Genomic DNA, 14,475 nt, shown 5'->3' on the forward strand with positions numbered 1-14,475 from the left:
GCTCAAACTATCCATCCATCCATTTTCTACCGCTTTATCCTCCATATGAGGGTCCCGTGGGGTGCTGTGCCAATCTCAGCTGACATAGGGCAATAGGGGGGTTACACCGCGGACAGTTCGCCAGTCCATTGTAGGGCCACATAGAGACAAACAAACCATTTACTCTCACACTCACACCTACAGTCAATTTAGAGTGTCCAATTTACCTAATCCCCAAAGCTGGAAGCTGGAAAAAAATGGAGAAAACCAACGCACACATGGGTAGAACATGCAAACTCCATCCAGAAAGGCCCTGCTAACCACTAAATGATCAAAGATTTAAAATGCTGTAAAAAATTCTGCACTATTTTGCAGATTTCTTTAAATAAAAAAATATAATTTAAAGAGATATATTAAAATGAGATATAACTCAGTTGCTTAATAGTTATGAAAAGTTAGTCTCTTGGAAATCTTTTAGAAGGGTCCCAAAAAAAAAGATCATGCCTGTGTCTGGTGTTAAACTGATTTTCTTCAATTTTAACATTACATAAAACATCCCACAGCCATTGACAGTAAAATGGCAGAGGCCAAATTCCAATGCATCACCAAGCTGGGAGAGTTGTAAGAGCAACAGTCTGGCTTTGCAGAGGTGTAAATTTTTCTGGAATTACGCCGAACAGAGACATCAAGAGTTTGGGACAAACACCAGTTTTAAAATTGTCTGACATGCATTTTAAAATTTGTCCCCCAAAAATTAGCAAGCCCAGAGTAAAACCAAAGCCAGTGAAAGAGAATGGCTGGTTCAAATTTACATCAAGGACATGTTGGGTCACAATCAGGAAAAACTTTGCTCTGTCTCACACTAGACCAGTGGGTCTGATGTACGGGTTTAAACCGGATGATACAGCGCCTGGAGTTGATGGAAGAGGAATGAATTCTGCTCAAGATTATGTCCCAGATCTTTTCATTCAAGCACATGCTCAAGTCATTCTCTCAGAGAGACTTTAGAGGCCTCGTAGAGGGAATCTGCTTTGTGTTAATAATATTATGTAATTATCTGAAAATAGTGTACAGATTTAGAATATCCCAGAATTTGTTGTAGGTAAATACCAAACGTCTTCAGGTTTTAACACCTTTATTCTGTAAACCTGATGCCTTTCTTGTTTTAAGTGATAGTAGCAGTGGCTAGCATTGTTGCTTTACAGCAAGAAGGTCACCGGTTTGGATCTGGGCTCGACCATGTGCCTTTTTGTATGGAGTTTGCATGTGCACATGAGTTCTCTCACCTTCCTCCCACTGTCCAAAAACATGCTTGCATCAGGATTAGCCTGAGTGAACACTCAAAATTGACCTGTCCAAGGTGTAACCTGCCTTGACTCCAGCTCCTCTCATGGTTCATACTGTAACTTAAGTAATCTTTACATCAAACTAGTAGCATTGCAGTCTTTGGTATATAGAGATTCTCACAGGATTATCATTGCTGTGGACTTATGTAATCAGCTGGTCTTGGGGGCCCCCCCTCTCAGCTTGGGGCCCAAAGCAACGGCCTGCCTGCCTTGCCTGTTGCAACGTTCCTGACTTTGTCCAAATCTTAGGATTTAACTGTCATCGTATCTGATAGAACTAATGCCCAGAGCTATGAAACTAAAACCAAAGTTGTCCTGTAATAAACCATTTCTTCATGTGGTCGCCAGACTGCCAACATTAGAAGTAGTGGAAAAATTAACTGAAGATGTTTTAGTTTATTAAGAATGACTTGGAACACAACAAATAAGGGACAGTTGCAAATACTGCTTGACAATGGAGGCCTAACAAAATCCACTGACACTGAATTTTTTTATGGGTCTTTATACAAAATGTCACTGTCCTCCTCCAGTGGAGACATAAGTTGTCATGTGACCTAAGTTCCATTCCCAGGTCACATAATAACAACTGAGCAAAAAACTAGCCAATGAGAAAGGTTGTGTGGTGTGATTGAAAGCCCTGGAAAAATATGTTAAGTGGACTTTAAATAAATGTAAGTAGGCTTATTCTCACACTACTGTTTCATGTTCATTTGTCACAAATGAACTTTCACTTCTTCTGAATCTCTCTTTGGATTTTGTTTGGATTTATTTTAATCAGTGAGATTTCCATCTCATCGATTAAAATCTCATTTCTTTATACAGAACACAAGTGACAACTTACAAAAATGCTCGTATCGCACCGAATGAAATCCAGTTCTTTGAATAATTTGGATGTGAAATACATGTCAGAGGTAATAAAGTGTTTATGCATCGACAGCCCTGACAGTTTGACATTATCACTGATGGCCTCTTGTGATTGTTTGTGACTGATATTTAGTCAAATTGAAGCTGGAGTTACAGTTAAGCTCCACATTATTTGGACTAGCAGGAGTTTCCTCAGCCTCTGTGTCTTGAGATTTTATCTCTGATGAAACAGTTAGATAAAGACTGTGTAAACACGACTACAGAAAACTGGAAAACCGTTCTACACTGAATAACAATCAGTCCTTAGGCCTCATTGTGTCTGATTGTGGTCCAGTGACTGGTGTTGCTCAGTTTGACTCTTATCATGGAACTGCAGCCCTGACCAAGATTGTTTTGTGATAAATAAAACACAAAATAATTGTTTTTGTTGAATAATGGTTTGTTAGATGTGTTTGATTTAATATCAAGGCAGAAAAAAACCCCCAAAAAACTGTTGGCACTTTGTGCTGTCTTTGTTTTCATGAGCATAAATCCCTTTGCAGTGTGTGCAGCTGAAATAACTTTTTGGTTCTTCACTTTAAGTATTTGCTTTGACTTCTACCTGACCGTAATATTTGATTCCTGTTTGGTGTTGTGTCCATGCCGGCAACATTACTCTGATTACTGTAAAAAAACACAACAGGATGTGGGGGTGAGCTCTGGGAGGTGCAATATTCCCTCGCAAATGAGCATTGCAGGGTTTGTTCCCAGTATGAAACCGGTGTGTTGTTTTATTTCAGAAGGCTGGCTCTCTGCTGGGTTCACTGCCACACTGTGATAAATCATTGGAACACTGGCTGCTTGGAAATATATTAGAAATACTAAAAATTACTATGTTGTGCAGACAGAGAGAGAGAGATAGAGAGATCCAAATAACATAGAGATAAGAGAGACAGTGATGGAAAGAACCTGGGAGGTCCAGAGGATGAGTGTAAGTGTCCAAGAGAGTGATCCTCCCATTTATACGGTCACACACAGTTTATATACTGGAACTGTATCAGTGTCCGTCACATGCATTTACTAGTTTCTATTTTTACTGAGATAATGCTTCTGTTCTAGTTTAGCGCCACAGCTGATTAATATTTTTAGATCACCTTGACCAGCAGATTTGTTTTATTTGTTTCAACAATTTTTATTGCAAAGGAGTGCAATCATGCAGTAGCTCTCAGCATCATCACAATGTTCCTTCATCTCCTACAAAGATCCCCCCAACCCTCGCCGTCATTGCACTTAACAACTGCAAAACTACAAGTGTAATTGTATTCTTATATGTACAGAATACTCGCTTATAGACATAACCATTGACTCTTAGATGAGCATGTAACGAATAGTTTCATATAGCAAATGCTTCAGTGTGTCCCTGCTCTGTTAGTGTCGACAATAGAAACACAAAGGAGCACCGGGAAGTTTTGAGAAAGTAATGAAGTGATGAAGCAATCACAGATTTAGCACAGATTAGGTTTTAATGTCCTCCATTTGGTAAAACTTGTCGTAAGCCAACATTTCTTTTTAAATATCTGCGGCACTTGGAAGTTTAAATACTTGAGCTCTGCAATAATCTACAACTAAAAGTCTGTGAGGTAGTTAGCAGTTACAGATGTAAGTATATTATATAATGTCTGAAGACTGCCATCGTTTTTTAGTCTGCTGTCAACAAATATAAAACAAGAACAACATTGTGTCCATCTGTTTCTTAATAGTTAGCAGTTTGTGGTTCTCAGGCCCATTGATTCTGATACAAGATTCAAGAAGAACTTTTAAAACAGTTCCCAAATACAGAATTTCTTATGAAAGTAAGTCTGGGGATAAAAGTGGTCTTAAAGTATAAATGCACACAAACTGAAAATCATCAAGCAACAAAAACAATGTAAACATCTTAAAAACTGAAATTTCATCCCTGTCTTTATCAGTTGTTTTGGATGACTTTACTGTGTGTTACTTATATACACAATTGTAATCTACAGGAAAAGACTTGTCCTACACTGTTTGATTCAATTTTCAGACAAAAAACCTCTCTATATAAAAACAATATGTGTTTGAGTTTAAATTAAATTGTGTAGATGTTGTATAAATGAAGAAAAGGAGATTGTATTCTGGAAATTCTCCCAAAATAATTCCAGCCAGCAGTCGCAATTTGTGTTGGCAGAACTGTTCTAGGAAAATGGTTCATTATCTTTTAAGGATAGTTGTGATTGTTAAGAATATGATTCACATCCTTGAGGAAAGTTGAATTACTGACTGCTGACAAGGAGGATTAATACCAGTCTCATCTCTGTACAGTTAATATCATTCTAGTTAGCTTAGCATCACGATGTTAAATGTATTATAACTTAAATTGATTTCTATAAAACATCTTAGAGTTGGCATTTTAAGTGTTGCCAGAAGTTTGTGCACTTCTCAGTTATATATTTTATGTGTCACTTTTGTTACTGCGGATGATATCTATGAAATCTGACCTCAAGATATTTGTAACATCAAATTACACTAAAATTGTGCTAAATGATCCAAATCCTGAATCCACTGTCACTCTCGTTCTCAAGCATGTCGGCTGCGACAACACCCTGGGATCTGATGCTAAAGAAGATCGATGCCGCGTGTGTGGAGGGGACGGCAGCACCTGTGAGGCCACAGAGGGACTCTTCAATGAGTCTTTACCCCGAGGAGGTAAAATACATCTGACTCCACACGAGCTGTTTCAGGATGAGAGGCTTAGATATAGCTGTCTGTGAGAGCTCCAGCAGCTTTCAGGCGTCTTTGATTCACTCATTCTGGACAAAGGAGAAGGTGAGAGTTTGCTTTGGTTTGATGAGCACATGTGTCAAAGCGAAGATGACAGTGAAGAAAACAAAATAACTCACCGTCCTTTCTGGCCAAGCAGCTTTTGTCCAAACTCCAACCCATTCCCGAAGCCAGGAGGATAATCTTTCATGGAAAAGTGCCTTTTTCACCTTTGTCACTCACCCACAGAGCATATGTTTTTGACTATTTAGAATTATGTTGTCAGAATATAGATCAAAACATAATATTTTCCCCATTAATTACATCATGGAGTGAAGAAATTAGGAGTGAGATAGGGGCTCGGTGTTGGCTGTAGCCTGAGGTCATCTATAGAGACCAGGAGAGAGAGAAAACATATTTCTCCTTCTATGGTATGGCTAGTAAACCATCTAAAAATACTGTGAGTGCATGTGTGTGTATGGAGGAAGAGGGAAGGGGTTATTTTGTCCTCCTGCTTTGTCCTTTTTCGGTGTTTTGGAATTTTTTCTATACGTACTCTTACCTTAAAAGATACAAGACTTTCCGTCTCCTCTGCAATGGGAAAGATGTCACATGGGAATGAGACATTGGGTGCGTCCTTGTCTTGCAGGCTACATGGAGGTGGTTCACATCCCAAAAGGATCAGTTCATATCGAGATTAAAGAAGTCGCCATGTCCAAGAATTATATTGGTAAGTAATGGCCCTGAAATGACACAATCACACAAATAATGATATTAAAATCTGTTTTAATGCACTGCCTTCTAATTAGCCATACCAGTGGTGGGACCACTTTAGTCCAGACTGAAATTTCTATTGGATGGACTGCCCACGACTGCCATGGCTGCCACAGGATGAAACCTACTGGCCTTGATGATATCTTGACCTTCCATACATTGCCACAAACATGACGAAAACAAAACTTTGCTTACATACTCAGGGTCCCCAGAAGATACATCCAAATGACTTAGGTAATCCCATGACCCTCAGTTTAGAGCCACAAACGTATGCATTACTATGATTACTATGAATTTAAAATATATATATATTCAAGGTCCCCAGCAGATGCATCCTAATATATGTGATATTCTCATGACCATCTTCAGAGAGCAACAAACAGGTTCATATTGAATTTCTTTTTAATTTTTTGGAGTTCTTAGTATTGCCATGCAGTTTTGAGTGTCCCCAAAGGATACACCCTAATGATTTTTACAATCCCCTGACATTTACTCAAGGTTGACATTTGTGGTTTGAAGCAAAATATCTTTAAAGTTACTGGTACAGACATTTACGGCCCTCAGAGAATGATTGTAGTGACCTATTTATGAGGTTAACATTTTTGCTTTTTAGTACATAGCTTGACAATTATGACATATTAGCATGAAATTTGGCACAGATATTCATGCGTCCCAGAGGATATATTCACTAATGACTACACTCAAGCACATTTTGGTTAAGTGCCATAAATGGGTAAAAACATTCTTTCCAGTTAAACATCTACTGGATGGTGTATAGACTTTTATGTTCCTTGGAGACTGGATCCTAATGACATTAGCCTTTAGTTTATCTTTTGTTCTATATTGAGGTTGACATTTGTGGTTTTAAGTGACATGACTCCACAACTGCTGGGCGGATCAGCATTGGATCTGTTACTGTTTGTGACCAAACACTGCATCTGCAGAACTAAATGACAACAGTACTCTGTGAGCGCTAATACAAGTTAGTTACTTGATTTAGTAAGCTCTAAACTAAGTTGGTAAAATTAGCATATATCTCAAAACCCTACTGTTTCTAATTAAAGTGCAGCCTCACGGAGGTGCAAGCGTAGTTGCAGACTCTGACTCTTGCTTCATCATTTATCCATCCGTCTCAGCAGACCACTGCAGTGTGATTTGCAACATCAGGCTGTTTCATATTATGTGTTCCGTTCTGTGTCAACCACATTTCCTGGGATTTCCTTGTCAATTGAAAAATTAGAAAGTGCCATCAGTTAATCCCATATTACCTAATGTGGATCTTTAAAACAGGGTTTGTAAAAAAAATAAAATGCACGCACACAGACACACACACACACACACAGCTAAATACATGTGTGGGATAGTCTTGGCACCAGACTCATCCATTCGCTTCCAGACTAAACAAAGAGTATTTGCTACACTGGCAGCATCAGAACCAAAACAATCAAACAGCCATCAAACAACGATTCAATTAAGCCAGTTCTGTGTCTTTTCATTAACAAGAGAAAGACATGTGAGAGTGTGTTTAATTTATTGTGGACGGTGTTGATGGAGGGCTTAAATTACATTTTGAACCACAGAGCTGCATCAGATTTATAGGGCCTTGGTGACAGCTGCCTGCTCCACCAGGATTATGGAGGATATGATGCCTATATATCAAAGTTTAAAGAGTACAATTTTGGCTGTTGAACTCACTTTCTTCCTTTTAATCAATGTGTAACTTTGTCATGAACGTCATCTCTGACCACAGTGACAAAGATAATAGTTTTATTTTGTAGCATTGTCTTAGTCCTTGCTATTTAGGTCAGCAAACTTTAGATTTTTACATTTTGTATTTTGTGAAAGTGAAAACCAAAGGAGACCATAGAAAACTTGGTGCAAGTCCTGTGAAGGCTTTGTGTAAACAGGCCAGTTCAATATAACAAAATCACAATGCTCTCAATCCGTGCCAGATGTGCTGAAAGGGAATTTATTGAGAGGAGGATTGTGATGTGTTCAGGATGAGTAAACTGTTGCCCATCTACTCTACGTAAATACAGCAGAGAGGAGTCTGGAGAGCATGAGCCAGAGAGACAGCACAGCGAGCAGTTGGATTGTTTCTCCCCAATTTGGCCCCATTTCAATGCAGAGAAAGTGGATATTTTCAGATCTGTTGTGCTTGGAGACCAACCTTTGTTTTGACAACCAGACAGAGTGGTATTCACGAGGTTCGTCCAGGCTTTCACCTGAGGTGTGTTTTCTTTCTCCTCCTAAATTAGACGTATTGTACGTGTCGGTGCACGTGGACGTCTTAGTTTGCTGTGTGTTTCTGCTCAGCCTGCTGTCAGCGGCAGCATCAGGGGAGGGCTGTGAATGTTGATGTTGATGATGATGAAGACGTACGACGGCAATGACATCACACCAAAATGATTGTCTCCACCTGTTGCCTCAGCTACCGTTCCTGTCTGCTTTTGATTTCAGCTTTCTCAAAGGGTTTCTTGCTTTCTGTGATTACCTAGCTTTGAAATCTGAAAGGGATGATTATTACATCAACGGAGCGTGGACCATCGACTGGCCCAGGAAGTTTGACATCGCGGGGACGGTGTTCCACTACAAGAGACCCTCTGACGAACCGGAGTCTTTAGAGGCGCTGGGGGCCACCACTGAAAACCTGGTTGTCATGGTAATACTGTATTTCTTATTACCCCCACTGTGAATTCTTAAGCTCTGCTCACTGACCCTCAACAAACCCTGGGTAATTTAAAGTTAACATATGATATTATTAAGATTATAGGGATGATTTGATACCACATTGTTGTGTCCAATATTGATATCACAACCTTGAGTATTAATACAGATATCAGTCCAATACAATCTTATTAGCCCCTTTAAACAGTGAGGTGATAATCACACATTACAAAAACATAATGCTTCAGTTGTTTAATCCTTTAACACCTAAGCCTAAACATTTTTGCTTATTTTAACCATAAAAGGGTCAGAAAATGTCCTGTGAGTAAGTGCTTTTGTCCATTTTTCCAGGATAACTTTAAATATCTGGCAGTTATTTACATGTTACTGCATGTTAAAATGGTGCATTATCAATTTAAAATGAAGAAAACAATGTACCCCAATCTCCCAAAAAATATGAAATAATAATAACACTTATTTTATCTTAAAATTAGTCCACAGAGCTGACGTGATCACTGCTGTATACTGTGTTTACCCTCACTCATGTTCTGGTCACATGACAACAGCAACACATCTCTCTCTGCTGCTCTTTTTTGAGAACTGAAGTATTGAACTGATACTGAGTATGAGAAACTCTCATGCCCTAGTATTAGTGAAGTTTTTAATTAGTTTGCATCCGTGTGGCATGGCAGCAGACTCTAAAAACACCAGCAGAGCCTTTGTAGACATTAGTGTCGTAAAAATGTTTTGACACAAAAACACTTAAGATCTGACCCTGAACCTCTTCTAGCGACCTGAGTCTTATCAGATTTCTGTTGAGTTTCTGTTCGCCGCCAGCGACACAGGCAGCATTCAAAGTTCAGAGATGGGATGTTTTCATCCTTCAAAGTCATAGCAGACTTCTTTCTTTAAAGAGAATGTTATTGGTCTTTTTTGAAGTGGGGTTGTATGAGATACAAGGTGTGACCAGTGTGTTAAGCAGCCCTTTGAAAGTGTAACCCAAACAGCTCATCTGCAATGTCATAACAGCTTTGGTGCTGTTGCGCTTATGTATGTTGGATAATACAAGAAGAAAGTATAGTTCCCCAGGAAAGGGGTTTTCTGATAACATGACAATAATAGTGAAAATATACAGTTAGAACATTGATGATCTTTTTTTTAATAGGGCCTATATCTTGCTTAACAGTAAAAAAAAGAAGAAGACAGAAATCACAATGTTTTCCCATTTCCCACTCCAAAAGAGGCAGTGATCAATCAAACAAACAAACATTATTTGTATAGCTCATAAAATGTAATGCATATTGCTTCACATAAAACACCCCCAATACACACACAGTCTGGTTTCAGGAGTCAGGAGAGTAACCTTAACCATAACTCTTACTGGCCCAAACCCAAACCGAACCCTAACCCTGGGACTGTGTAAACTGACTCAGGTGCTCACCTGGAACAATCCTTGGAACACACACATGTTTGTGCAGCATTCTTTGTCAGGGCACTCATAGGACATAGATCATATCACAAATAAATGTCTAACCCTTAACTGTAACACAAACCCAAACCCAATTTTACAGCTGTTTGACAGGACAGTCAGGTCTGATAGTATTGCTTGACAGAGCCCATTTGCAGATGGAGGTTGCAGCATACAAATAATTTAAGTTACACTATTTCAGTTCACAAAAACCGAACCGAGATGTGGATTTATGTGACACACTTGACTGCACAAGTACCTTATTACCTTACCCCTACTTCAAAAAACCCAAACTATCCCTTTAAAGGAACCCTGTGGTGCTTTCATGTAAGTAAACAAAGTAGAAACAGATGTGTCCAATGCATTCAATTCAAAAACAATTTCTTTGAATACTTTACAATTTCCATTGTTTCCTCACACGGGACCTTCTCAAACTGTCAGTGGACAAGCATGAGACCACCTGACACCTTCAGTCTCACCGTCTTCACCACTCACCTGAGGTAGAAGTGCCTCCTCTCGCTCTGCAGCTCTATCCTGCTGCTGTGTATTTAAGTCCACTTAAACTCAACATCTGGGTGCTAACCTTAGCTCACCCTCAGCCAGTGGTTTGGGGTTGAAAGCTATTTATATGGAGACACTGATGAGTGCAAACACAGTGTGACTTGGTTTTGTGTGCGTCCTCTCTACGTTATTGTGTGAAGGGTTTGTGTGTGCATGTTAAACACCACAGATGCACTTATTTCTATAATGGGTTTCATGACATGTTCCGCCGTTTCCTCGCTGTATTAGCCGGTGGTTTCTGCCTTGACATGAACGTTGAAAATACCAGACCACACATCGCGGCTGGAGTACACAAGCCACTGGCCACTCGACCACCAGCTATTTCTTTGCGGCTGTGCTTTACTTCCTCGGTTTCTGCATCCAGCAGACTAATATAAGGCCACCAGGTCCTCACTCATCTTACTCATCTGTTTAAATTGTGTTTAAAATTATAGTCATCAATACATGAATGTTATCAGCGGGTCATATTGTTATTTGCAATGTGAAAGATTCAGATTTTTAGCTTTCTTCAACTCGATGAGACTCATTCACAGACACTGATTGACTTGTGTCGTCACATTTAATGGATCAAACGACAAAGGGATTAATTTAGGAATAATCTATAAATGAATCGGTTGCAGCCCTTATTCAGAGGTTCACTAATTGGTAAGAACATAATCAATATACCGTATATTTGACTACTGACCTGCTTGTGGAAAAGAATAATTTATTGATTGATTTAATCAATTCTACACTGTGTAACAATATACAATTCAAATTAGTATAATATTTCATCATTTATAATATTTGCTGATAATTATTTTCATTTAAGAAATTAACCGTTAAAGACGCATCACACATGATGTGGAGTTTTCTCAAATTTCCCAGATTTACAGAGCACAACTTAATCTCTATGAGTCAGTGTCAGTGTCGGCTCATCTTAACACAAACGCCACTCTAAACATGCACTCCAGTCAAAATTCACATTACCTGCCAATAGAGAGGCGAGCACACGTCATAAAACAAGTACTAGCACCTTTATAATATTTAAATAGCTGTCTGTTGTGTGTTTTCTAAAGTGTTGTTCCTGTATTTTTTCATGTCTGATATGTGTGGTATTTTGCATGCATGTTTGCTCAATGCATTTTTGGAAGTTGCAATAAATTCTGATTCTGTTTTAGACACATCCAGTATATGATCATTTCATGCCCTATCATAGCTTTTTTTCCCCCTCTTCTCCTCACATTTTATTCTCTGTATTATTGACTTCAGATCCTGCTCCAGGAACAGAACATGGGAATACGCTACAAGTTCAATGTGCCCATCCAGCGCACAGGAAGTGGCGACAATGAGGTGGGCTTCTCCTGGCACCACCTGCCCTGGTCTGAATGCTCATCTACCTGCGCTGGAGGTGAGTCAGCACAGCGAGCTTCTTCTATTGTACTTTTTTTTAATTTATCTATAATCACTTTAATTTAATTGTCTGGTGCATAAACTGGCAATGTATTAAAACAAGGTTTCTCAATCCTGTGGTCTTTGATGTTTTAGATTTTTTTCGCTGCTCCAACACACCTGAGTCCAATGATTGAGTCATTATCAGGCTGTTGCAGAGCTTGGTCACATTTGAATCAGGTGTGTAGGAAACATCTAAAACATGAAGGACAGGGAAACCTTTCATTAAACAGGTGCGTGAAAATGCAGTTTGTCGAAAGTGAAACATTTACACTTGCTGCTCTTTTTTACCGATGATCTTTCATATGTTGAATTACTCTTGATTGAAAAGCATCTGCTATAACCCAACTATTACAGCTGCTAAATGCAGAAACAACCCACCTTATTTCTCGTGTTACATCATTCGTTATTTATTTTATTATAGGTTCTAACATTATACTTGATAGTAGAAGCAAAGTGTAGTCTGGCTGCCTGTTACATGACATACAATATGACTTTCTCCCCCCTCTTTCTTCATAGATACTGATTTTCGAAAACTGTTGTATAACTTTTCATTATCAAAGTTTATTTTTCTGCGAGAGAAGAATACTGCGTTCTCAGTGTCGACCTTCTGCTGAGCTTCAGTGGCCAGTTGGCTTTTTTGAATAATAGCTCTCCAAGCATTTTGGTGTTGAATACCATAACATGCTGCGGGTGTTTAAAAGTCTTTTTGAATATTTCTAACCCTTTCAAATATTTTGTACTTCATCTCTGTCTCCCTCTGTGTGTGTGTGTGTGTGTGTGTGTCATTCTATAAATCTTCCCCCAACCAATAATTCCACAAATGCTGAAGAGCAGTGTGTGGAAACCCAGTATCATAATTTGAGATGGGTTTCCAAAATCATTACTTTATAGCCCAGAGATTCATCCCTTCTAATAAAGTCAATATGTATATTTTCCACATTTTAGCCAGAGTAATGAATAAGGTGTAATTTCTGTGAATGAGCTGCTCTGCATAGCTTCTGGTTTACCAGAGCTGCACACAGATGCGGCCACTCTTCCAGAGCGCTTGTCCTACAAAGTCAAACATGCAAAATGTGAAACCACACTGCAATGTTGACCAGAGCCTCAAGAATGACTAAGCCAAACCTTTTAGCCCAAAAGCAATGGGTTTCATGTAACAATAAACAGTGTTTCTTCCCAGTTGTCAAGCGTGGCCTGGATGGGTTTGTAATATTTTGTAAAAGCATGACTGAATAAGCATGTGGGTTTTTCTGAGGAAGTATTTCCAAGTCCTGAGCAGAGGTTTGAAGTCGTTCCTTAGATGGAGAAGCACACACGCGGCCTTCCAGCATCATAAACATGCCTGTGCATTGTTGATCCAAACGATCTAATTTGTGTCTACCATGTGTCTGTGATCGCACGGAGGCTTAAATCAGTAACGCTTTATTTAAATCATTCACCCATTCGATGCAGCCAGCTCAGCTAATCGTGAAGCGATGTTTAATATATCACTGCTCTAATAAAACCTATGAAAAACACCTTCTGACAGCCTTACAACTGAAACTGCTTTACCCTTATGGTTCACACCAAACTGTTACTCACTTCAACAACAGATGGGTAGATTTTCTATACTACACACACACACACACACACGCAACACACACAGGCACACGTGCAGACGTACGCATGCATCCATATCTCATTACAGCTGCCAGACAAGTCTGCTGTGGGATATGTCCCATGAGGGTCCAAACAGACCCATTCTGAATTGCTGTGGCATACACACACACACACACACACATACATGCACACAGTGGGAGTTGTGACACCGATACAGTAGCCCTCACTCTCTCCTTTAGAAGCCAAAGTAAAGAGCTCTCTGCTCTGTAAAAGTGATTTGCCAAGATATCCTGCAAAGAATCAGGAATTTACATGTCTGGATTTGCTACAGACTGAAAGTGATACCATGTCCGCTCAAACACAGCGCTCAACACGACGGCTGGCTTCCATGTTTCTCGAGTGATTTAATGTGCGAGATCAGCTGAGTCCCAGTGCTGCTCTATTGATCAGTCTCCCCCCTTCTCTTTCTCCTCCTGCAGGTTCGCAAAAGCAGGAGGTGGTGTGTAAGAGGCTGGACGACAACTCTGTGGTGCAGAACAGCTACTGTGACCCAGACAGCAAACCTCCAGAGAAACAGAGGGACTGCAACACTGAGCCGTGTCCCCCAGAGTACGTATCACTAAACTTTTATAGATTATTTTTCTCTAGGTAATTGCTCCAAAATCTGACCGAAATATAACGAATCAAGTCACAACATCACAAACACAGATGGGCTATCCTTAGACCCTAACTCTGAGCGAGGAAAAACTCCACAAAAAAACTCTTTACATTTGAAACACAGTGCGTAGATAAGGGATTTTTTATAAATGATTTAATCAATGAATTATCAACAACATTACCATTAAAACTGTAGTGTGTAACTTCTAAATATAAAGGTCTATCAAATTCAAGACAGACAGCAACATTGAGAAAGTCAAATGAAATTACTGCAAACAGCTTTGACTGAAAACTCCCACAAAAAGCACCCACAAAAAGATTCAGAAGTGAATTCTACTGCTCAAAAAACTTGTTGTAGCCGATTCAGCA

The 14,475-nt window shown here is 39.4% G+C and overlaps 1 protein-coding gene across 4 annotated transcripts in view; it reads left to right on the plus strand.

Annotated features, from left to right (window-relative positions):
• The window catches only part of adamts6 (ADAM metallopeptidase with thrombospondin type 1 motif, 6), a 75,335-nt gene that overhangs the window by 50,063 nt on the left and 10,797 nt on the right, over nt 1-14,475 (plus strand). For all 4 annotated transcript variants that reach the window (XM_058617632.1, XM_058617631.1, XM_058617633.1 and 1 more), the window contains 5 exons: nt 4,769-4,892; nt 5,596-5,676; nt 8,219-8,382; nt 11,668-11,806; nt 13,929-14,058. In XM_058617632.1, the coding sequence (XP_058473615.1) occupies nt 4,769-4,892; nt 5,596-5,676; nt 8,219-8,382; nt 11,668-11,806; nt 13,929-14,058 (638 nt within the window). The remainder of the gene's footprint in view (nt 1-4,768; nt 4,893-5,595; nt 5,677-8,218; nt 8,383-11,667; nt 11,807-13,928; nt 14,059-14,475) is intronic.

Source organism: Solea solea, chromosome 19, assembly GCF_958295425.1.
Source record: "Solea solea chromosome 19, fSolSol10.1, whole genome shotgun sequence".
NCBI lineage: Eukaryota > Metazoa > Chordata > Actinopteri > Pleuronectiformes > Soleidae > Solea > Solea solea.